Raw genomic sequence first — 23205 nt, forward strand, 5'->3', positions numbered from 1 at the left:
GTCGCTGGCGAGTTCCCGCGTGGCCTGGAGGAGGGCTCCCAAAGGCAGGTCGTGAGCTCTCACAAACCTGCTCAGAAGTGAGGCAGCAGCAGCGAAGAGACCTAAGGAGACTGATGTCAGTGAAGCTCAGGGCTGGGTTACAAAGAAAACAGAGAAATTAGCTTGCTGCTTCTGTTCTTTGGCAATGAACACAGGAGATTTTAAGTTAATTCTACTTCAGAGCTTACAGGCCTTTTAATTAAGGTAGTGATACAGGTGAGAACCTGGAGACCTTTGATGACCAAGCTTTCATGCAGCTATTTCCTCAAGAAAAGCGCAGATCTGAGGGGAATTGCTGTACGTCGGGAATTGCTGTACCTCGCTCTGCCCAAGTGTGGGCAGAGTAACGATGCATCCTGATATAGGAGGACCCCTATAGAAAGTTGTTAAAATAATCCAGAGCTAGGACAAAGTAATAGGAGATTCCTGCTTTGTTGCTCAGCCTCATAATTTGGAATTTGACTTGAGCAGGGAGAATGGAGGCGGGAGGGAACGAGAAGGAGGTTTCTGAGGCTCATCCCCCGTCTGCAGATCCTTCCTCCTGAAAGGCCTGATCCGGCCGTGTGGAGCTGAGACAGGCTGGACCCCAGCAGTAAATCCTCCCACCCTGCTGGGGTGTAAATGTGCTGGAATTCCATGACTTTTTGGAGAGGAGGGTGGAGCTTATGAATTCTCATTACCTATGTGACTGGGTATGGGAACATTTCATTGAGTGATTGGTTGGGTTAATTGTATACTGGTTTGGCTCGTTAGGGTTAATATTAGGGCTATCCAAAACAAATGGGAAGGCGTCATTGCGGCTTCGGCTCAGGTACATCCTCACAAACTGATTACGTGTAATCCTGCGAGTTGATTTAACAGCAGCAGTGGGGCCACAGCAGCAGCGGTTTCATTCCTACAGGCCCTTCCTCCTTACCCACCTGCAGCGCCCGCAGTCCCGCGGCGAAGCAGCGCTCCGCTTCTCTGCTCCTGTCCCCGCAACGCTGCCGCTCCCTGGCAGCGTGCGGCTGTCGCGGCGGTCCCTTGCCGTGCTCTTGTGGCTGGAGTGGAGCTCCTGCAGACAGATCTTGTAGTGCGAGTGGATGTCGTACGCTTCTGCTAAGTTGGATTTGGGAATAATTGATAGTAATCCTTCAGGCAGCCTCACAGCTTAACAGAAAGTGTCGTATTTTCCTCGCGCACGCTTCCCTGCTTCAAGACGCAAACCAAAATAGAGTTATGTAATGGTGACTTTTGTGGAAAGTTTATGAAAGTGCTTGGCAATCGTATAAACGTTCTCAGGCTTGAGAGCCCCGGGAAATGCTGTTGGGTCACGTGGGAACCAGGCTCCGTGAACCTCAGCAGCGGCGCAGGTCACCTAATGTGCGGTCTGTGATGGGAGCCCTCGCTTTCTTAACCTGGAGAGCGCAATTTGCCATTTGCCACAGTGACGCTTTGTTCGTGTGTGCGTGTGACATCATGACAAAAGGCGGATAGATAAATGCTACTTCAGAATACACTGGGAAGATAAGGGTTGCCAGTTTGTCTTCAATGCACTGTGTTATTGGACTTAGACAAAGCATCTACTGTGATAAGTAACATACTACTTTGTGCTCTGAAAGAGCTTGGCCAATTTCCCCATCCTCATTCATCTTCAGTCTTGCCAAGTGCTGGAATGCTCCCAGAAAATATCTCCAGCCTGCCATCGTGGGACCAAGAGGTGTGAGAAATCTGGAAGCATATCAAAACTGTGTGGCTTATGTATTCAGAGCAAGTCCTTGGTCCTTTGCTGATCCCTGGGATGAATAATATTCAGCAGCTCTGGGGCCAGGGTTAGGTTGGAATTCAGAAGACGCCTCTGCAGCGATTGTGAGAAAGGGATTTCGGGGAGAGGCACGGAGCCTCAGGACAGACTTCGCACTGAAGGGAAGGAAAAAGAAATTCTGTCTTAAAAAGCAAGTAGGGTAAAGTTACCTTAGTCTATTTGTTAAGGAATTGTATTTTTGTTTTTTATGGATGGCATGCAATTATTGCTCTCTCCAAACAAAGGTTATTTTAATAGGGTTAGCCTGGCTGTATAGCTCATTAGAGACATACATCTGTGACAGTCCCTGAACAAGTAGTGGAGGGGAGGACAAGGATTGCAGGTGAATGCGCCCTGGTTTTGTGTATCAGCATACCTGGAGTTGTTGTGGGATGTAGCTGAGGAAAATGAGTTAATTGTGGGTTAAAATAAAAAGAAAAGATCTGATCTTCCCACTGGGAAAGTCCCCAAAGTGTCAGGCTACACCTACGCTGCTAAACAAGGCCATGAACTGATCTGTGACCCAGAGACAAGTGGCACTGGCTGACTGGTACCAACACGGCCCCAGGCTGCCTTCCCTCCTGGGGGCTCTGTCGGAAATCCAGTGACAGGAGCGGAGGGAGAGGATCCCCTCGCTAATGCCGTTCTGCAAGCGCGGCAGCAGTGGCTAATCAGACAGTAAAAGCCGATTTTTCAGGACAGCATTTAAGTGGCTGCATTTGTGTGCTGGTGGGTAACGTGATTCAGTGGCAGTGCTGAGCTTTACCATCTTACGGATGTATCGTGGTGCCCTCTTTACTAAATCCTCCCATGTCCTGAAGCATCTTGGAGACTGCGTGCCGGATGGTTCACTTGGGCAGTTAGGAGCAATGTTGTAGAGTATTGCACCTTCTCCATTAAACCTCACTTTCTGTCTGGGCTGGTGCCTTCTCCAGCCAAGAAACATTGATACCCATGTTCTCATCAGCCACTGAAGCGAAATCTGGCAATGATCATGTCAGATTCACTGAAGTCCAACGTTGCGTGCAGAGCCTTTCATCTCTGGAGCAGGGAGCGTCATGTGCCCTGTGAAGCGGAGCCGTTGCCAGCAGACGGTTGATCTGTTACGTGGCTCTGTGAGTTGGGTGAAGGTTGTATGAAGGATGTCCAATGCCGTGTTTAAAAAAAAGTCTCAACCCCTTGCTTAATATTTTTTGAAAATACTCTCTCTTCAGGTCTGACTTTGAAAGCAGAGTTCGTTCTTTACCTCTGCTGTACGCCTTCTCTCATCTGTGGCAGTATGAGCAGATTTTGGAGACGTGATGACTTCATCTGGTGAAGATGAATGACTTCCCTCAGGGGCTGCCTGACAGAAATCTGGAAGGAATCCCAATGCAGGAAATGTATTTGGAGCTCTGTGTAGCATTGTTGAGCATGATCAGGACCATCCTGTATTCTGGGTAGATGAGATCTTGGGTGTTCTTTGCCCGGGAGGTGCTTGGAACTTGAAAGCAGCAGTCGCTGCAAGAAGCCGCCTGTCTGTGTGGAGACGAGTCTCGGTGCTGGGGAATGCACAGCAGTGCTAATCACAGAATCAGAGGCTAATTTCAGTTTGAAGGATGTCTCTTCTCTGCCCTCCTGCTCCAAGCAGGGCCAGCTTAGTTAGACGAGGTGTTGCAGGGCCCTGCCTGGCTCCACAGCCCCTCTGCACCCGTTGCAGTGTTTGCCCACTCTCACTGTCACCTTTTTTTTTCCTTTAGGCCTGACTAGGATTTCTGGAAGGATCTGACTCCGTCTTCTCTATGATCCCCCATGATAAAATTGAAGAGAGCAATTATATTCCCCCATATCCCCCAACGTAGCCTTCCCTAGGCTGAACAAGGGCTGCTCCCTCAGCCTCTCCTTCTACATCGAGTGCTCCAACCCGCTAACCATCTCAGCGGCTCTTTACTGAACTCTCTCCTATTTTTCAGCATCACTTTTACACTGGGGTGCCAAAACTGGGCACTGTGTCCAGGTGTGGTCTCACAAGTGCAGAACAGGGGGAAGAATCCCTTCCCTCCGCCTGCTGGCTGGAACGCGGCTGGCTGGGCAGTCGGCCGGGTGAATTTTAACAGACGAGCTATATGTTTTTTTTCTTCTGGCTGCCATTTGGTAGTGGTGTCTGGACTTCTGAACGAGAAATGGCCTCAGCAAGATTGCGTGAGCTGCAGAGAGAAAAATGGAGCCAGATGCATCTTGTCACACAAGATTGTCCTAGCTACTCATCACAAGCTAACGGCTTCATTCAGGTTGCCCAGGAACAATGAGCTCCTTGTGAGGAGCCCCAGTCCAGCAGCAAGTTGGCTTTAAGGGTTGCCTTTGCCTTGATCCGCTCAAGTGATATCAGAAGTTAGACTCCTCTGAATTGCCTTTTGGAAGAGCTGATTGCATGGGGAGAGTGGGAAGCTGAGTCTCCTGATTCACAAAGCTGAAGCTAGGTAGTGTGAACATGCCCCAGGGAGCCACACTGCCAAAGCTTTGTTGAAAGAGAGAAGAAAGACCACTTCCCCGCCATTGATGTGGTAATGGCCTCCAGAAGACTGAAGTGTGGCTCTGTCAATGACGCACTGATTGCTATCTGAAAGTCAGTCTTCTAGGATGTGAATGGAGGCTATTTTGTTCTTCTTCAGTTCATAAATTAGTGCATCTGAGTAGCCAGCGCCTGTGAGCGAGAGAACAGCTCAAGTGGTGAGAAAGCACAGCTTTCTCATGCTTCTGTCTGTGTGCATTGGCCATGGGCGAGCGGCCTGCTGCTTTCACAAGAAACCCTCTTCAGAAGTGAGCGTGGGTAAAGTTGGCATCTTTTATCTGAGTGCCATCTGTGTAGCATCTCCAGAAGTCGGGATCCCCCCTCTCTCGCGGAACAGGCTGTGACCCTGGGCCGAGCTGGCGCTGAGGGTCCCAGCTCCAATCTGATGCATAAAGGACTTGGATGACACCAGTGGTGACACACAGCATCTCTCCATATGGTACCAGTGACGCTCACTTCAAAACAGAAATCTCAAGCACAAATAAAACAAAGTACTGATGAAACTAAGAGAGTAGGATGTTCCAGGGAATCTTGAAACAGAGGTGTCTGCACGGTACCTGCAGCACCGCAGGGAATTTGGAAATGCTGGTGGCGTCCTCCACTGCTGACAGCGGTTTTGTCCTTTCAAAGTCCACGTTTCTTTTTCCCCTTTTAAAGTTGCTGGCTCTGAAATATTCTACTTGACATTTTCTCTACACTAATAGGATTTTTTTTGTTGATTCTGGAAGCACTTGAGAACAGGGGAAATTGGCCAAGACATTCAAAAGATAAATTAAAATCTGACTCTGCAAATAGCCAGTGTCACTGGTGTGAATAACTTCACTCTCCGGTAAAGGATACTGAGGGAAAGCGGAGAATTGTGTCGGGCAGAAATGCAACTTAACACATCCAGATAAAAGTAATCCAGGGTTGGCTAGGGTGACTTCCAAAGAACCTGTTGGAGATTTGGATCCAAAATTATTGATAACAATGGAGGAATTACTGCTGCTGTGGGGGCACGAGGACATTCCTGAGCTTGCTCTGCACTGGTTGTTGTGAGCTTTGGAAAGCATTCGGCTGGGTAAGAACAGGATTTACGGGTAGGTAATCTGCAGCAGTCGTTTTGGAAAGCTTTCATCATGGGTTATTGTTGGTGTCAGGAGTTTCTGTGTGCACCTATGGATTAAAGAAGGTATGAGATGTCTAGAATTCAGAGAGGGATGTAAACAAGGCTGATGGTTTATACAATCTTCTCCTGCTCGGCGGTGTCACTGATGTTGATCAGAACAACTGTGCCAGTTTCCTCTTGAAAAGTGTTCATTTACTGAAAACAAAATACATGAAATATCATCCCTAGTGAAACATTTGTCTCCGCATCTGTGCCCACATCTTCTGGGGCCAAAGTTTCCACATTCTTGCTTCTTGCAAAGCCGTTGCGGTGGAAGCCTTTCCCCTTTATACCAATGTTGGGTTTTTCAGTAAAAAACAAACAAAGCTATTTTCCGTTTCAAAATGCAAGATGTAATATCTCTGGAGAGATTAACCTTCTTTCCAGAGTCATTTTTGTGGTTGAAAGAATAAATCTGTTATCATTAAAATAAAGAAAAAAAAAATCTGCACCTCATTATTTCCAGAAATAAAGCTGACATAATGAGATTTATTAAGAATCGACTCTGGGTGAACTGAAGAGAGATCCAACCCCAAAGACTTTGTGTTCTAGAAAAAAGGCAGAGAGACAATGGGATGGACACAGGGGAGCTAGGAGAGGGAATTGCTCTGTGATGTTAATAAGAAAATATGTTCTTTTGGGGAAGCACTCTGAGAAGTGGCTTGGCAAACGCAGCAGGAGGAGTTACTCAAACCTCCTTCACGCGTTAGGTGCTTGGCTGAGCTCAGCTGCATGAGCAGAGATGTGAGAGAAGCACAAAGCACCGGGACTGGCGCGGCCGGGAGGAAAGATTCGGGAGGAGACGTGGAGGGCAAGAAGCGTTACTGTGATGGCTTATCCTTTCCTGCTCTGCCCCTTCCCTCCGTTCCCTCTCCTGCTTCTCGCCCGTAACTGAGCCCCTGGTTAGCTGCTGGACCCCTGTCCCGCTGACGCTGGCTCCTTGCTGTGCCGCCAGGCTCTTGAGAGCAGCAGTAAAAATATTCCTTCGCGTACCCATGAAAAGAAATGTGGTTTGGCGGTTGGCAAAGTCACCGGGGTGCAGACTTAGTGCTGAGGCAGCAGCTTTTATGAGCAGGCTGGCTTCTCGTGTGCGCTACCTGGGACGCCAGATTTCTCTGTGGCTTTCCTTCCAAGCCTCTGCCCCCTCCTGCACCTCTCTGGGGTGGGTCATTCTTTTTTGCTTTTTTGCTTTCTTTTCTCCTTCCCCTTTACCTTGAGGCCATCAACAGGTTTGTTTCCTGATCTCTGTGCAGGGTGTCTGCTTTGAAGCCAACTTCTCACCTTTTAGTTACTGAAGGAATGTGAGGAATGAGGCCCCGTGGCCCCGCCACCCACCCCGCCGGGCTGCGTTTGTGCATGCGGCGCAGAACCAGCAAGGTGCCCGCAGCCCCTGGGAGCAGACTCTGACCCTGCAAGTGCTGCTTGGTGGGCAGTGAAGGGGAGATGGCAGTGGCACGTGGGGAGGGTGGGGATGGACTTTAAGTGCGTATCTGAGCATTTCGCTACACTGAAAAATACTTGTTGGTAGTGCCAGCAGCGATACCGCCGTATAGCTACAGATCCTGATCCACCACGTAGAGTTTCAACTTGTTTTAGCAATTAAGTTTTCTTGACAATATTAACTTCTAAGGCAGATCCATGAGTAAATCAGTCTGGCAAGAGGAGTGAGTTGCTGATCTGGCTGCAGTGGCTCTGGGATATTTCCAAGCGCAGGGGGGTTGGCTGGGCAGGAGGAGAGGGTTATTCCTACCCCCAGGTAGCTGTGGTGACCGTCGCTGTCACCGGGTTCGTGTTTCCTCTTACAACCGCATCTACCAGCAAGGTGAACAAGACAAAAGAGCTTTGGTGAATCCAGGTGTCGCAGTGGAGACCGCTACGGGCCCTGTTTGCCTGCCCTGCCCCATGCCAGTAGCTGCTCCCTTGTGCCAGGGTGGGCAGCGTGCCACGCTCCAGCTGCTCCGGCTCACAGCTGGGTATTTGGGCTTCAGCCACCGGCAGTGGTCAGTTCGTGCTTGTGCCCCCAGGCTCTGCCGAGTGCCGAGGCGCGGGCACACCTTTGCTTCTGCCAGAAAGCAGCCGGGAATGGGGAACATCCGAAACTGCCCTCCCTGGTTGCAGGTGCATGTAACGCCGGCTCCTGCAGCGACGCTTGAGGTCGTTGCATTTGTCCATATGGCTGAAGCAATAATCCAGTCGCTGCGTCCACAGAGGCCTTGAACGGACAGAGAGGGAGGAATTTCTTGCGCCCAACCCTAGTTCTTCACAGCTGGAGTGACTGCTCCGGGTTCCTCTTACGATCAGTGGAGATAAAGTAGGACTTTCAGAGCACATTTCATACAACCTGTTTCCGAAGCAGGGTGACACCACTCACGCCCTGGGCCCCGTCTGCAGTGCTGGCTGGGCCCGTGCTGGATGCACAGGCTGTCTGTCCGTGCAGCACGCTGTTGCACGTTGCCGGAGGAGGCACCGGGTGCCCCTGTTTTCACGGGGGTGTCTGCAGGTGGGCTGTAGGCTGATGAGCGAGCCTTGTCCTCGCTGTGAACACCAACATCTGTTGCTCAGGAAAGCTTTGCTGATGTGTCCGACCCGTAACCCGTGTGTGACTGGCACTCCTGATTACCCGTGCGTGCTCCCAAGGCTGGAGGAGACCCCATGCTACTGTCTTACCTGCAGAGAGACCAAGCCATCCTAGTGCTTCTCCCAGGACATCAAGTCACAGCATCACTTCAGAGCTAGGTACAGGCACAAAATGGAACTGAATCAATCCAAACTCTTACCCTTCCATAATTACCTGCCTAATGAGCCCAAAGACCTTTACTGCCTGGTCAGTCACTGGTTCTGGTTTTGCTTAATATAATCAGTATCTGAACAAGTAATATGCCAGTCATCAGTCAGGCCAAATGGTATTGGTTTAGCCCTGTTTCTCTGTGCTGCACCTGCGAAGTGGCATTCCCTGACCAAACGGCCCTGCTGTCCAGGGGACCCAAGTACCCTGATGAGCTCTCAGTTAAAGTGTGTGCTCTTCACCTCTTGGCAGCGAGGTGCCGCACTCACTGGGCTTGAACAAAATCACTCCTGCTGTGGGGGGACTCTTGCTCCCTTCTGCACTTGCCCAGGACCCCCTGGAGGATGCTCCTGAGAGGGGGTGGAAACACCCATGGTGGCAATGGCACTGAGTCTTCCTTCACCCTTCATTCCCCTTTCAGAGCACAGTTGGAGAGAATCGATGGCTTCAAGGGCACCTGATCCAGTTGCTAATCAGTCACTGTGATTTGAACACAGCGGCACGATGGGCGCAACGCTGCAACTTGCCCAAGGAGATGCTACCTTATGGAGTGGCTGATGAGCTTCAAAAGCTTCAGATCCAAGAGAGGTAAATACCCTGTTTCGTGCCTTTTCAATGTATATTACTTACTACAAAGGTAGTAGATACAAGGACTACATATTTGCTTAAAACACTGCCCCATAATGCTTCCTTGGGGAGATAATTTTGCAAAAACTTCCTCCATTCACTCAGATCACATCTTGGCCATGTACGTGCTACATTTGCTTTTCATAAGCCGGGAAATGGCTGTGAACGGTACATTTTAAACTCACTCCTGAGTACTTAGAAGCTGTATGAGATTGCTTCATGCTGCAGAGGGTCTTCAGACTCCCTCTGCCAGATCAACAGTGCAAATGAAATGATGTGGGTAGGATCTGAATACGCATCTATTTTACCGAGTCGATTACACATCTGTCAAAGTTTTCTATATACTCCACATCCCCGACTGTACTGTAATCTGGTTTAATGCCTTTTAGGAGACTTATGGCCAAGAAAAGTTTTAAAGTTCCTTCAGTTTTTCTAATTGTATTTATTTTCTTCCTCCTTTGACAGCTCATAAGCCATTTTTCAGCCCAGTCTGTAATTTTTGCCTCATTCAAAGCTTTCAGAAGTAAGGGGAATTTTTGGCATTTGGGGTCAGATCCCAGAAGAGTTGCATTAACTGAATTTGGGATAAAACCAGACTGTCTGGCACAACTTTACCAAGTGAGCTTAAGAAGCCTTTAGCCCCCTAATTAGTCTCTGTCCCCTTTTCTTCCTCTGATGCAATCCCAGCAGCACAGGGCCGTGGTTCCTCTCCTGCTCTGGGACCTCCGTGTTGTATGCAGCAGATTAGCCTGCGGTAGCCGCGGTTCCTCCCCCGATGGGAGCTTCATCCTTTTGCATGACCTGAAACAAGGGTACAAAGGCAGAGATACAAGAAAAGGATTGAAAAATCCTTATATTAAGAAGGGTTCTTACAACTCCTTGATTTCAAGTGCACAGAACTGGGCAAACAGCCCCAGTCAAGGATCTCTGTGACCCTGCGGGTGTAGGAGGAGCCGAGGGGAAGGGTGGAGGGAAGGGGGTGCCCAGGTTCCGTGCTGTGTGTGGACAAAGCTGTGCGAAGTTGAAAAGAGGCTCAAAATTTAGGAAGGCCCATATAGCCTCCTAAACTGTTAGGAGCTGCCTGATCCCTGCAGCAAGCTACATCTGGAGGAGTACCAGGGCTTTGTAGTTCTGGTTCTGGGTATTCTGTGCTGTGCCTCTTCGAGCAAATGGCCCAAGGTCATCATCTTCATGCAACAGTATCCCAGGCAGTTGCTCGGCTATGCCGTGCGGAGGAGGAAAGGCTGTATTTGAAAGAAATGACTCAATGCAAATGATTTGCTGAGCCCCAGTAATGCACTTTTACACTCACGTGAGTGACGGTGTATCTGCCATGCTTCAGTGACTCTGCCCACGAGATGTTTAAGAAAGTTATTCAGAGATAGCCGTGTTCGGCACCCTTTTTTAAATCTTTTTTTTTCCTGCAGAAAGGCCTGCACATATGGAGGGTGCTGCAAGTCTTGAGGAACTGCAGAGCTTGCAGATGATACTGCATGAGGGTCCTGTTCGGATCTCACCCAGGACTGCGCAGATCCGCAGCCCGGGGCTGGATGAGGTCTGGCTGGTAGTCCCATCAACACACAGCCCAGTGGCCTCTGTGCCCACGCGTGTCCGTGAGCCGAACTCCTGCAAGGCTGCAGGCTACCACAGTCCTTGGGTTCAGGGCAATTACACAGTCACCTTGCTGGCCTGCTACAATCGAGCAGCGTTTTCTCCGCTCATTCACGTGCAGGAATTCATCTCATTGGATTCTGTGCACTGAAGAGGACTTCTCCCTGAACGCTCAATGCAAACGCAGGAGAGCTCTGGGCGGTGTGGTTGGAGGGCAGCACAGCTCAAAGCCTTGCTGTCGTTCCAGCAGCAATCAGGTGTTTCCAGGTAGAGTCAAGGCTTTTGTCAAAAACAGCGGAGAGGAAGCAGTGATGATTTTGGGGTTCCTTAGGACTCTTCCATCCTCGTACACATCGGTCACCTTATTCCAGGGTGTTGTGCTTGAGTGGACTCAACACCGCTTGCCTGATGGCTCTCTCTTACCCTGAGTGGTGAAATGGGTTGGGGTTTTTTTTAGCATGGAGATTGGTGTTTCTAGGTCAGAAGCCAGGTGAGATTAGAGGGAAGTTTGTGGGAAAATCTTGACCACTCCCGAGAGGTAACTATTTACAATTTTGTGCATGCTGAGAGCCTGTACCTTTAGCATCCTGCAAACGTAGCCCTTGAAGCCTGTAATGCGTGGGAGCAACTTCCTATATGGAGCTGAACTTCTCAGGGTGTGTGATGGAAATCCGGACCTGATTCGAAACGGACCGTGTGTCCGGGAGGGGTTGATGATGACATCACACATTGCCTGTTTGGGGAAGAATAAAGCCAGCAGAAAGTCGATCATCGCTGCTTGCTGGGTAGCAAGCTGGACGCTTTCAGCGCCGTGCTCTTGGTGTGAGGAGCAGAGGCAGGGTCCCTCCTGGCACGGCTGTTGCACGAGTCTGCACGCCCGTGCCCATCTGCTGCCTGGCGCGGTCTGGGGCTTTCGCCTGTTGCTGCAGAACGTGCAGTTGTCTGCAGGCGATTTGGGCGCTTCCTTTTACCTTAGGTTCTTCGTGCGGCACGTCCCTGTTGGCGTCGTACGTCAGAATTATGAACTCCAGCTCACAGTTAGGATCTGTCACTGGCTGCCTGGTTAATGCCGACACCTCGCTAGGGGATGAGGAGACCATTTTAAGAAGACTGAGCCTGAGCAAGGTTACCTGCTCTAACAGGTTTATCTTCAGGTTCGTTGTGTTCAACATTACAGCAAGTTTCCATCTCCTGGAAGAGGTGTTTATGCAAAAACTGCAGCTTTCATAACTAAAAATTGTATTTCTGGAGCATAGATTGGACTGACTTGAATTACGTAGAAGGTGAATGAGAGCACAGTGTAGTAGTATTTTTTAATGCTGATGATTTTGGGAGGGTCTCACAGATGGCCTTGAACAGTTCTTGTGCTGAGCTTCATGGATCTGATCTTCCTCCTCGTGCAGATCTGCACCGGTTCATGTCCAAGCCCCACGTAACCTCAGGAAATACGATCTAATCACCCTCGGAACACTGCCTGCAAAGGCCCCTTCTCCAGATGGTACCTGGCTTTCTCGGAGCACGGGGAGCTCCCGTCTGTCTGGGACGTGCTGCCGCTCAGCTCTGATGCGTTGCTGGAGCGGCCCTCCTCCCTCCTGAAGCTGCACCAGCCGCCGGTTGGGAGCCAGAAGGTTTTTGCCTGAGGTGTAACCCCTCAAAACACAACGGGGTGGTTAACAGGAGCCTGACGTAGCCACAGACTCTCTGCATCCAGAAAGATAAAAAACATCACTACACCTCTCCGCTCTGTGTCGCGTACGGGTGGAGCGAAGGTGTGCCGATTAGGACGTGCTCTGCCGTTCACGAGGAGTTGTGACAGACGAGTAAAACCCTTTATGCCCCAGTTTGCTCATCCAGCCATGGTACCTGCTGCAGGAGCTGCTGTGAAATCAGTGGAGCCATGGAACCTAATAAAACAGTCTGTCTGCCTTATTTATTGAGCTAACAAAGCAGCCGGTTCCCAGAGAGGGTGTTCACGCTGTAGAGAGCAAGGTGGTACCAGCATATAAATGACATCATCTCGGCCACTGGTCACACCACATGTGGCTCCTGAGCTCTGCAGGTGAGAATATTGCTGGAGACCTGCGACTGCACACCTTCATTAAATATTTTACACAAATATTGACTTCCCCATGCACACAAACCCACGGAAAAGAGTGTTTGTACAGTGAAAGCTGCTATGCTACAAAATTAGTCACACAGTCCCCTAAACATAAGGTTAGTAAATAGCTTCTCAAATAATAAACCATTTCAAGTCTCTATGGGAAAGAGACTATCCAGAAATTCGTGCTATGTCCAAAATAGCTGGATATTTTTTATTAGTTTCTTTCCTCTGATTGCATCATCTGGCTGAGCCACCACAGCGATATGCTGACCTTCCAGTTACAAGGCCATTTCAAGAGACTCTGCTGCATGTTGAAAAGAAAATGTGCTGCGTAAGATCCTGTTGTAGGAAATCAGTTAGCTCCTTTCTGCAGGAATCTTCCAACATTCCCAGGGCATTAATACACGGATACTGAATCTCTCTGTGTGCTGCCGTCTGAAACCCAAACGGAGGGAGTCGCACAAGCAAGGCACTCGGTCTGTGGGTTCAGCTGGCTGTTGTCCCCTAAATATAGAAGGTTTTGAAACTTTATTTCTGAACTTTCCTCAGTTCATCCCTGTGCAACGTAGGACAAACGTTCTTGTGCAACCTATGTGGACATTTTACAGGGAAGGGGATGGAGGAGAAGCAGCTGGATAGCATCAGGGAGGTCCGTGAAGCTTTCCCAAGCCGTTGCACTATAAAATGATGAGGCAGATGCACCCGTTCCCAGCAGGCGGTGATCTTGGTGGGGAGCAGTCCGAGAGGCTCTTTCTGAGCCGGTTTGTGCTGGGGGAAGTGTGAAGCTCCTGTTTGGACACAGCGCTGGTCAGAGCTGAATTCTCTGTTATGTATTACACCGTGGGAGCTAGCAGACTTCCATGTTAACCTCAAGGGCAAAAAGCAGTAAATCTAAAATGTGTTGTGTCTGAATGTGGAAACAGCTGCCCAACTTTGTCATCCAAGTTGCATCAGTTCTGGGAAAGAGAGCAGAGCCTTGGGGACAGGGTTTGGGACTCTGACTCCAGCAAGTGATTTGGTTTGGGTGTTCTCTGCAGCGGGTACAGCGCGGGTGCGTGGTGAGGTCTCGGGTGCAGTGCCATTTCTGTGATAGCAATAAAAAGAGAGGATGAGTCAAGATGAAGGAGACTGAGATTACAGGGGAAGGTGAGGAAAGAGAGGGTCAGAGAAGGAGTTGAGTGGCACGGGGGAATAGAGGGCCAGGGTGAAATAAGGGGCTTAAGACTTCCCGATGTTCCTCCAATCCAGGATTTCCTCTCATTGCGTGGCTTAAAGCTGTGGCATCTGATTCTGTGCAGGGTAGAAGAGGCCGCAAAAGCAGAAAATTATGAAGAGAGTAAGAAGAAGGACTATTACCAGCTTCCTATTCCACGGGCAAATATTCACTTCCTGCAGACATGGGAGGAGACCCTGCGGTGCTGGGAAAAGGTGCTGCAGGTGAGTGCTGCTCCGGCGTTTTCTTGGCAGGGTCAAGGAGCAGAAACTCTGCAGCAGGCCGGTACGCAGGGTTGTCCGTGGGCCACTGCCACCAAATGTCTCCCTCCGCAAGTCAAGAACAGCTGCTTCCTTTAGGTTTGTCTGGTTTGGGGAACGCGTTGGGAATCCCTGTGCCAGGAAAGGTCCCCGCAGGGGTAACTCAGGTGTTCTGTGAAAGCTCCTTGTCTCTGTAGCAGTTTGCACACTAGCAAAGAGAGGCAGCTGTTGGAAAAGAAACGCTTGTGTTCTGGACAGGGACTCTCCAGGTTACTTTTAAGTGTAGGCAGTCTCTAAGTGAAGGTGGCTTTTGTCTGTGTTGCAGCCCGGGCAGGTTGTTGGCATTGACATGGAGTGGAGGCCTTCGTTCGGCATGGTCGGGAAGCCCCGTGTCTCCCTCCTTCAAATCGCTCTGAAGGATGAGGTGTTCCTGTTTGACTTGCCACGGCTCCTCGAGCAAGCCGAGACGGAGGGTGAGAAGGAGAAGCTTCCCCATTTCATCCAGAAGCTCTATTCAGATGCAGCCATCACTAAACTAGGTAACACGCGTCTCTCCTCCCCACCCTGGGTCTTTACACCGCTTATTTTGTGTAATTCCTAGATCCTCTTGGGGTTGTCATTCTCTAAATCCACTTACCACAGAACCAGCTTTTGTAGCCCTGGGTATTCAAATACCCAAATACCCTTGCCATGCCAGGAAGCAGGGTGACCAGTGCAACTGGGAATGATAGAAACGTCTCCCCATTTCAGCTCAGACCCAAGATTTCTGATTTAGCCTCCCCCTCGGACTTGGGATTGGCTTAGTTCCGTACTAAACCCTGACTTGCACCCAGCCTTCAGTGGCCTAGGGAAGTCTGCCATCCAGAGCTTTCTGGATGTGCTGGCCCTGTCCCAAAGCCGCCGTGCTGGACACCAGAGTGCTCTGGCTTACCACACCTGGCTTTCGATTCTGTTTGGAGGCTTTTGGCAGGAGCTGTTAAACCCGGAGTTCAAGGGCAAATCATAATTGCCTTTCACTGACCTAGCAGATTTTAAGTAAGTTGATCTTAAACTCAGCATTTTTCATCCACCTCTTCTCTCCCAATCTTGATCTGCAAGAGTATCTCTTAGGAACAGGAGGGACGGGAGGCTGCCTTCTTCCCTATCTGAACAGCCTTTCCACCAACGTCCATACATATATTGTCAGCATTTTGACTCCGAACTAGAAGAAGCTGCGGAGCATTAGCCATGATTTGAGTTTTCCTACCTGGGTGATTTGGGCTTTTTTTTCCTCCAGGTTACGGGATGTCTGGAGACCTTAGCAGCCTTGCAGCCACGTGGTCTGCTTTGAAAGACACGGATAAGCAAGCGCAAGGTGTGGTGGACCTACTCACAGTAGACAAACAAGTAAGGATGAACACATGGAGATATGGAAAATTGTGTCTCCTGCATGTGCTCGTAGATAACTGTCATGAATGCACAGCGTTGTCTCTTTGTATCCTGTACTGGCAGGGAGATGGCTACATGAGTAAATAGACCTTTTCCGCTTGTGGTTTCTAGGGTAATGTGATTCTGTAAACAAAGACAGAAACATTTAGTTTACATCAACTAAAAAGTTAGAGCTTGATGTACTAATGACTTTTTTCATAGCCTTTATAGCAGCGATGAAAAAGCAATGGAAATAGAGACATAGCTCCATTCAGCTAGGACAAAGTTTCTGAGCACAAGTCATGCTTGAACTCGGTAAGAGTAAATTCCTGTAGAAATCCTGATATTCCAAGATCATGCAGTACTGAAACGGATATTATGGAGTTAATGATTTGTAGAGAACTCGTAGTGTTCGTAGGAGGGCTGCTGGTGGATTCAGCACGGGAATTTCTGTTCAGCTGAAGTACAGCTGTCTCTGGGTTTGCACACAGTAGTTTTTAGCAGTCTGCAGAAAGGTTAAGGACAACCATTTTAATGGGTAAAATTTACAGAGCGCGTTTAAGGCTGTGGATTGGGGTGAACCCAGATCTTTGGGACTGATAGCTTAACCTGGGAAGTGCTGCAGGGTCTGAAGTGCCTGCCAACAGCTATCGCCTCGGTTTAATCTGAGAAATGGCAACTGCAGAAAGGCCGTTGCCCCCTGTGCTACAGGAATACCTTTTCTCACGGGAGCTGGGAGGAGAAAGGTGCTGAACGACCGCTGCTATTCTTCTGGTGCCCAACAGCCTCCGGCATGGCCGAGCACCCTGCAGACCTCTGAGAAGTCACAGTCCCAGCCCCGCTGCTCTGATGCAATGCTGTACGACAGGGCACTTTTTTCCCTTCCCTGGCTATGAAACAGATTTCTTTCCAGCGTGTGTGTTTGTTAAACAAATAACCAGGCACCCTATGTATCTAATGCCACCCCAGCCCTTGTCTGAGACAACAGGATTCAATATGCCCCGTAAGAGATAAAAATGATAGGGTTGCTGCGTGGCCCACTGGAATGGAAAGTGTTGTAGAAGTTTTTTTATAACCATGTGGTTTATATCTTTTTCTTTCCATCAGCTGCAGAAGAGCTCCATTGACTGGAAGAAGGGCGGCCGGAAGGTCGATGTACTGTCCCCGGAGCAGAGCTATGAGGAGAGAGGGTTCAGGCAGCCGGAGAAAGGACTCAGCCTCTTGGTGCAACATGTGCTGGGGAAACCTCTAGATAAAACAGAGCAGCTGTCTAACTGGGAGAAACGGCCTCTCCGGGAGGAGCAGATCATCTATGCAGGTCTGGTCACTGGCTCTGCAGCAAGGTGCTACAGATTGCCCATTATGGGCTGCGTTTGTCTGTTCGCTGTCACCAGGAAAATCATTAAGCAGCAAAGGAAGAAAATGGCTTTTCAGATTAGTTCCTGTTCAGAGAAGCCAGCACATGTTATGTTTGTCCTTTTGCGGACATGGCTTGAATGGTTGAAGTTTAAACTGTCCAGTGATTCATTATTTCCCTTATGAAAGAATTCCTGCGCTTTGCAGATTTTGTCTGATGAAACATCACCTCGGTGGAAACTCCTCTCAGTAACCGAAAGGAAGAAAGTCCACTTCCCTCTGCCTCATTTCACAGCCTTTCTGGGAAACAAGCGCTGTGTTCCTTTATCGTAGTGAAATGCTTGTTAGAGCAGGGTTCAAATGGGTAGACGGTGTCAGAAACTGCAGCACAGAATCAGTGCTGTGGAGGGACCAGTGGAGTTTATTGCTGATTACCCCAGAGTCAGAAGTCTGGGACTAAATCTTTTCCTGAGGCATCAAAGGACAGTCTACTGAAGCGAGCTAGCCCTTTGTTAGGTTCAGCTACCCTTGAAGCTGACACAGTTCCCACAAAAGTTAATCACCAGGACTTGTAAAACTGGCTTGGAGACTTAGTTCCCATTGCAAGGAGCAGAGGCCGCATGGCAGTGCGTGTGGGCAGGGGATTGCAACCAGCTCAGTTGTTACTTTTTAAGATATTGCATCTAATGGGGAAGTTACCTTCCCGTAGCCGAGATGCGGTAATAAACCGTGGGCAAGCCACTGTGCTTGGAGAGTAAATGGAGAGTAAAATGGGTCGGCTGAAGCTCTCTGACATGGTGGTTCGAACAGGCGCACTACAATCTGCATTACGTTAGAGTCAGAGAGAGCAGAGGGCCTGTGGCTTTTTGAGCTCCTCCGCCTCGACGCTTCATGATCGTGTGTTAGGTTATGGTGCTCGCTGAATCAGTAAAGGAGTGCAGGGTACGACATCAGCAAGTCGGAGCTTCACAGGTGGTTTGCATTCAGTGGCATTTACAAAGGTGAGGGCTCTTACTTGCATCAGGAAAGCCTCTGTTTTACTTTTGAATGCAACCCGCTGAGGCTCGTGTTCCCTTATTTTCAGCTTCAGATGCATACTGTTTGCTGGAGATCTACGAGAAGCTCTGTAAGGATCCAGCGAGCTTTGGTCTGAGTTCAGACCTGAGTGGGAGTCTGGTGGGAAAACCAAGCCTAAAACCCAGGGCAAAGAAGCAGCTGAATAAACAAGAAGTATCTTCACCTTCTGGACAGGTCTGTAAACATCTTCAAAGAGCTGCGTGTTGCTCAAGACCCCTGCAAATCATATGTTGCCTTGTCTCTCAGTCACACTATGAGCTATGCGTGGCATGCCTGTTTGTAGGCTGTTCTCAGGATGGTTGCAGCAAGCGTCTTCCTCGCGCCTCCCCGTTACTGGTAAGACGGGCTTTCTCCTTTGCGTGCCTTGGCTCAGCTTTCCCTGCAATTTTAGGTTCATTTGTCTTCGCAAGATGTTGGTGCAGATCCGTGTGGCAGAACCCAGCCAACCTTGCTGGCAGGAATGCTCCTTCCACGTTTCCTCGGTGGTGTGGGTTTGAATGCTGTGGCCTAGCTGTTCCGTCAATGAGGTTCCAAAGCTGGCTTCTTTGCTTTTGCTTTTAACTGAGCTTCTACACTTTGGTTTCACGTTGGGAATGCCTCCTTTATTGTGTCTGGAGTAGAAGTCTGCAAAGTTAAAAGCAAACAATTGATCAAAAAAGTCTTTCTGCTGATGGCTTATCCATGTCTCCGTGCCTGCCACCACGTGCTCCATGACCGGCCTCCCCCTCCAGTGCATGCTGGGATGGAGCCTTAAAGCTCCGCTGGCCGTAACTTGGAGCTGTGTGACTGCTTAAATATCTTGGAATGTGACTGGTCCCTCTCTCTCCGTAATAAAGTTTTACTTTTAAAATGCAACCATCCAGTTGTTTATGCACCTATGAAAACATTAGCAGAAAACCAGTTTTGTTTATTAACCGAGAAGACTCACTATGGCTGTGTGTCCTTCTGAGTAGTCCCAAATGTGTATTTAGCTCCTGAAGTCAGTACTACCTTCCGTGGTTGGACTGAGATGCTATTGAGTGTAGCCACCTTTTCAGGATCCTCCTTGTCAAGTGTGTGCAAATGTACAGTATGCCGTTAGTCTTAGGCAGTAAAGCACAAAGCCGCTCAGTCGTTTCCTCAGCGCTCCGTGTGCATGGGAATGTTGTGCGTTACAACAGAGCTGACTGCCTGCTGCAGAGATGGGAAGAGTAAGTACTTCAGGCTTGAATTACCTTGTGAACTCCCGGGTCATCTCTGTTCCGTACGGCCAGATTCATTAACCGAGAGGCAGTTGGTAAAACCTGGCCTGGGACTGAGAAGAGCAGACTTCTCCTGACCCTGCATCCTGCATGACTCCAGGCTCTGTCCCAGTGTTTCCTGGGCCGCTCTCTGAAGTGGGGCTAATGACACTATTCTCCTTTATAAGCTTTTTGCTCTCTGCTGGCATGGAATGTGAGAAAAAAGCTACATATGACATTGCTGGCCATTGAATAAACACTAGCTAAGAGCCAGCTGCTGCTCCTTTACATCTGTTTGAGCAGAAGCAGCAGCACAGGGTTAGTGTCTTCCAACTCCCTCAACATCGAAGGGTCAGCGTGATCTGTTATCCCAGCGCTCCGATGTCTCGGGGCACAGCTGCATCCACCACGGTCCCTGCAGGAGCCGGGGACAGCGCAGTGCTGCAGAGCTGTGGGTGCACGTACCAGCTTCTGGGAGGTGCAGCATCACACAGACGGAGCTCTCGGATCTCAGCGAGTTCGCGTGGGCAGCCCCGGTGCGTCTGCACCGTGTGCCACAGCCTTTCCAGGCCCAAGTCAGCTCCGGCAGAGCCAGCCTGCAGTGCTGCAGTAACTCTCGGGTGCCAAAGGCTCTGTGCTTCAGTCCTTCAGTCATCCCAGCTGATTCAAGTTCCCGGAGGCAAAGCTGAACATTGGAGGTTCCTTAATAACTTCCCTTCTCCGTGAATTTAGCTATTGTACTTCTGGGAGCCTCCCAACGACAAAGCCTCCAACTGCAGGAACTCCCCCAGCAGCAGACATTTGAAATAAAATAAACAGAATTCAGGCACTGCCTATTTTTAAACTTGCGAAGATAACGAAGCTGACGTGGTTGCTTTGTCTACCTGTTTCTCCCTCCGTCTGTCAGATCCCCCTCCCAGATCATAACTTTGGCACATGTATATTAATTGTAGTCTAATTCAATAGGGGAATAGCAGCCTTGAAGATGTGTTTCTGTGACTTGATGGAAATGACCGTCCGTGTAGAGCGCAGAAGGCCAGGCTGGCCTTTCTCCAGGGAAAGGCTGCAGATCCCCGCTTTGGGTGGCCAGCTGGCCAGGCGCAAATGGCTAATGCAGAATTAGCCCCATCGCGTGCTGCCTCCTGCCCAAGTGGTAGGTGGGCGATGTAGAAAGGACATGAAGGAGGAACAGGAGGTGTTGCAGAGCAGGGGGGAAATTGTAATACCGGTGGTAGGGGACAGTTGGATTTGCCATGGTGGGTGAATGCAGGGAGGCAAAACGCAAATGTACTCAAAATCAGCCTTCTGTTCTGCTGCTTACGGACCTCTTCCCTTTCTGTAGCAATGCAAAGGATCCAAAAAGGAGACCACGTGTCCCCCTGCTCCCATCTCCCCGAAGGAGTTCAGTGTGGTCTGCGATAACATGCTGCAAGGCCTCGGGCGCTATCTTCGCTGCCTTGGTGTAGATGTCCGGATGCTGGAGAATGACGACGACCATAGGAAAGCTGCTGAGGTTAGTACCGTGTGTCTGTCTGTGTTTGTAGCTCCCATCTGCCCTCCCTGGGGAAGGCCTGCTGCTTACCGAATAACTGCCGCTGGTCGGTCACTCGTGCCGAAGAGGCAGCGGGTTGGCAGGAGCTGCCCAGCACGTGCTTCCTCCGGTGCCCGTGCTGAGACCCGCTTCTCTGGTTCCGTCCAAGGAGCTGTGCCACGAGGCAGCTGGCGTTAGCTAGTCCCTACGGCAGTGTGTGGGCTTGGTTCTCTGTCTCCAGGAGATGGGAGGTGAGCAGCGTACTGCGATCTCACCCCTTGTTTGTGTCCTTGACAACTGGGACGTTTCAAGGCATTAGAAGAACCCAAGCAGAGTGGAAAGATGTGACCTGCAGTCTCAAGTGTCTTTGATGGGGAGGTGGTGGTAGATTTGCAACGAGACAAAAACCAGAGAAAGGAACCCAAAATTCACTCAGGTTTCGAATGGACTCCAGTTTGGGCTTACAGGGAAGGTATTTCCCTGCCTTGTGACTGGGTGAATTGAGGAGAACCATAATAAAAAGATGGCTGTTCAATATGAAAAGGAAAATTTCCATAATAAATTGCCATATAATGTCCTAGCTGGCTGCCAACCTTGGGAGATGACTCAAAGGTGATCAGCCACAACTTGCAGTGAAATGTTTGGGAAAGGGAGAGTCTCTACCATACATGGGGACAACGAACATTGATCTGGACTCCCATAACAACTTTGACCCTCTGCCTCTCAGAGGAGAGACGCATGCTTCTTCATTTCAGACATACTTCTACTATGCCAGAAGTGGAGATATCCAGCCCACACAGCGTGTTGCTATCAAATGTGCGCTGATCGCCCAGCCTGGTGCACAGGATGTTTCCTCTTCAGATGTCTGCTTGGCCTGAGTCCTGGGCAGGCTCTAACTTCTGCAGAAATAATTAATCTCTCGTCTCTGCCAAACTTGCACAAGTCATTTAAACAAACTGGTTCTCACTGCCTCCCCCCAGAGCCCCGTCTCCGCTTCTCCTCCTGATACCTTATCGTGCTATGGACAGGATGTTTTACATTGCTTTCTCGATGGTGACCGGACAAACATCCTTTCACTATCAAAAGCCCTTGGAGCGTTACTGTATTGCAGAGCCTTTGATCTGTGCTTGGATAATCAAAGATAAAAACAGACTCCTCCCACCCTGCTTTATATCTGGCTAGTCCTGATTTAATAAAGGTTGAATGTGGACCACCCTACACCCAGAAATCTGTAAATGTTATTGCAAAGGCCAGGAGAAGGGTTTGGATCCTGGTCACTGAATACAAGATAGACAGTTTGGGGGTTGTTCCCACACACTCTCAAACTAGTGTCACCAGGAACACATAAGGGTGTACAGAGGCAGTGTTTGTTCTTCATTGAAGTCATTTCTCTAGAATGATTTATCAGTCCTGTGCCAAGAACTCCTGAATCACCTGGCATTTGCTCCTTATTGTTCTTGGTCCTGTTGCTTGTAAAGGCGCTTCAAGTATTGGTAGGCAGATAGGTCTTGTCCCTCACCCTCTGTTATTCAAGATCAAACTTAAAAGCCTGAGAGCTTTGTAGGTTGGGCTCGGGCAGCTGTGGATGTTTTTTTTTTTATTTTTCCTTTTAGACTGATGCGTGTGGCAGTAATCAGTTTGAGAAACCCCATTCCCAGGCTAAACTTGAAGCCTGTGTCCTGTGTACTGCTTCGTGTTGTGCTGCTGGTTTTGGCTAAATATTTTATCTTGGACAAGAGTTGTCATGGCAAGTTTATCATGCTGGATCTGCAAAGTCAGATCTGCCAGCCCGTGAGAGCAGGACCTCTAACACCATGAGCTGGGGCATCCCTGTTTGCCCATCTTTAGCTGCTGTGAGATGATGCTGGTTTGCATTCTGTGGCTTTAATGGTGCCATGTACTTAGGACTTGACTGGAGAAGTGGCTGATTAAAAGTTATCTGTCATAAGCACAGGCACAGAAAATATTTTAAAATGGAAAAATAGTAGAAATTCGTACTGAAAGTTTCTCTGGTTAAATTTGTCCTCATGTTGAAGGCAAAGAGCTCACAGCCCATCCTTACAGAAACATTTCAGCCTCTGTTCATGAGCGCCAGCCTCTCTGGGAAGAGCAGCTTTGTGTCCAAGCACGGGTGCCGAGTCATTTTCCAAGTCTTCCCATTCGGTGGGGTGGCAGGAACATTTTTACGGTGTTACGTTTAGATCCTAGCTGCTGTAGCGCAATGCACGCAAGTGTTTGGCAAAGCAGGTATGCAGCTGGGGGCTGAAATTTGTACCAGATGTGCTGGACGAGCTCCTTTACCTGACTTTAGCAGCCGGTGCATTGAGAGCCGGGGGGATTCACCACATGCTTTCCCTGAAACATGTCCTTGCCTGGCAGCACTGCTTCAGTCCTGCCCCTTGGGTAGGGGGCCCTTCTGGGGGGCTGTGGGTAGTGGCCCAGGCTGGCCCAAGCCTGGCTCCCTGCTGCGTGGCAAAACAGGGAGGCCTCTCTTGAG

At 49.6% G+C, this 23205-nt stretch overlaps 1 protein-coding gene across 1 annotated transcript in view; it reads left to right on the plus strand.

Annotated features, from left to right (window-relative positions):
* The window catches only part of EXD3 (exonuclease 3'-5' domain containing 3), a gene marked incomplete at its 3' end in the record, with an annotated part of 300929 nt that overhangs the window by 134072 nt on the left and 143652 nt on the right, over positions 1-23205 (plus strand). The window contains exons 15-21 of the mRNA XM_082327142.1: positions 8727-8893; positions 13943-14081; positions 14443-14656; positions 15394-15503; positions 16632-16842; positions 17965-18131; positions 20520-20690. Coding sequence (XP_082183268.1) covers positions 8727-8893; positions 13943-14081; positions 14443-14656; positions 15394-15503; positions 16632-16842; positions 17965-18131; positions 20520-20690 — 1179 coding nt within the window. The remainder of the gene's footprint in view (positions 1-8726; positions 8894-13942; positions 14082-14442; positions 14657-15393; positions 15504-16631; positions 16843-17964; positions 18132-20519; positions 20691-23205) is intronic.

This window comes from Platalea leucorodia, assembly GCF_965183815.1.
Source record: "Platalea leucorodia genome assembly, chromosome: 15".
Taxonomy (NCBI): Eukaryota; Metazoa; Chordata; class Aves; order Pelecaniformes; family Threskiornithidae; genus Platalea; species Platalea leucorodia.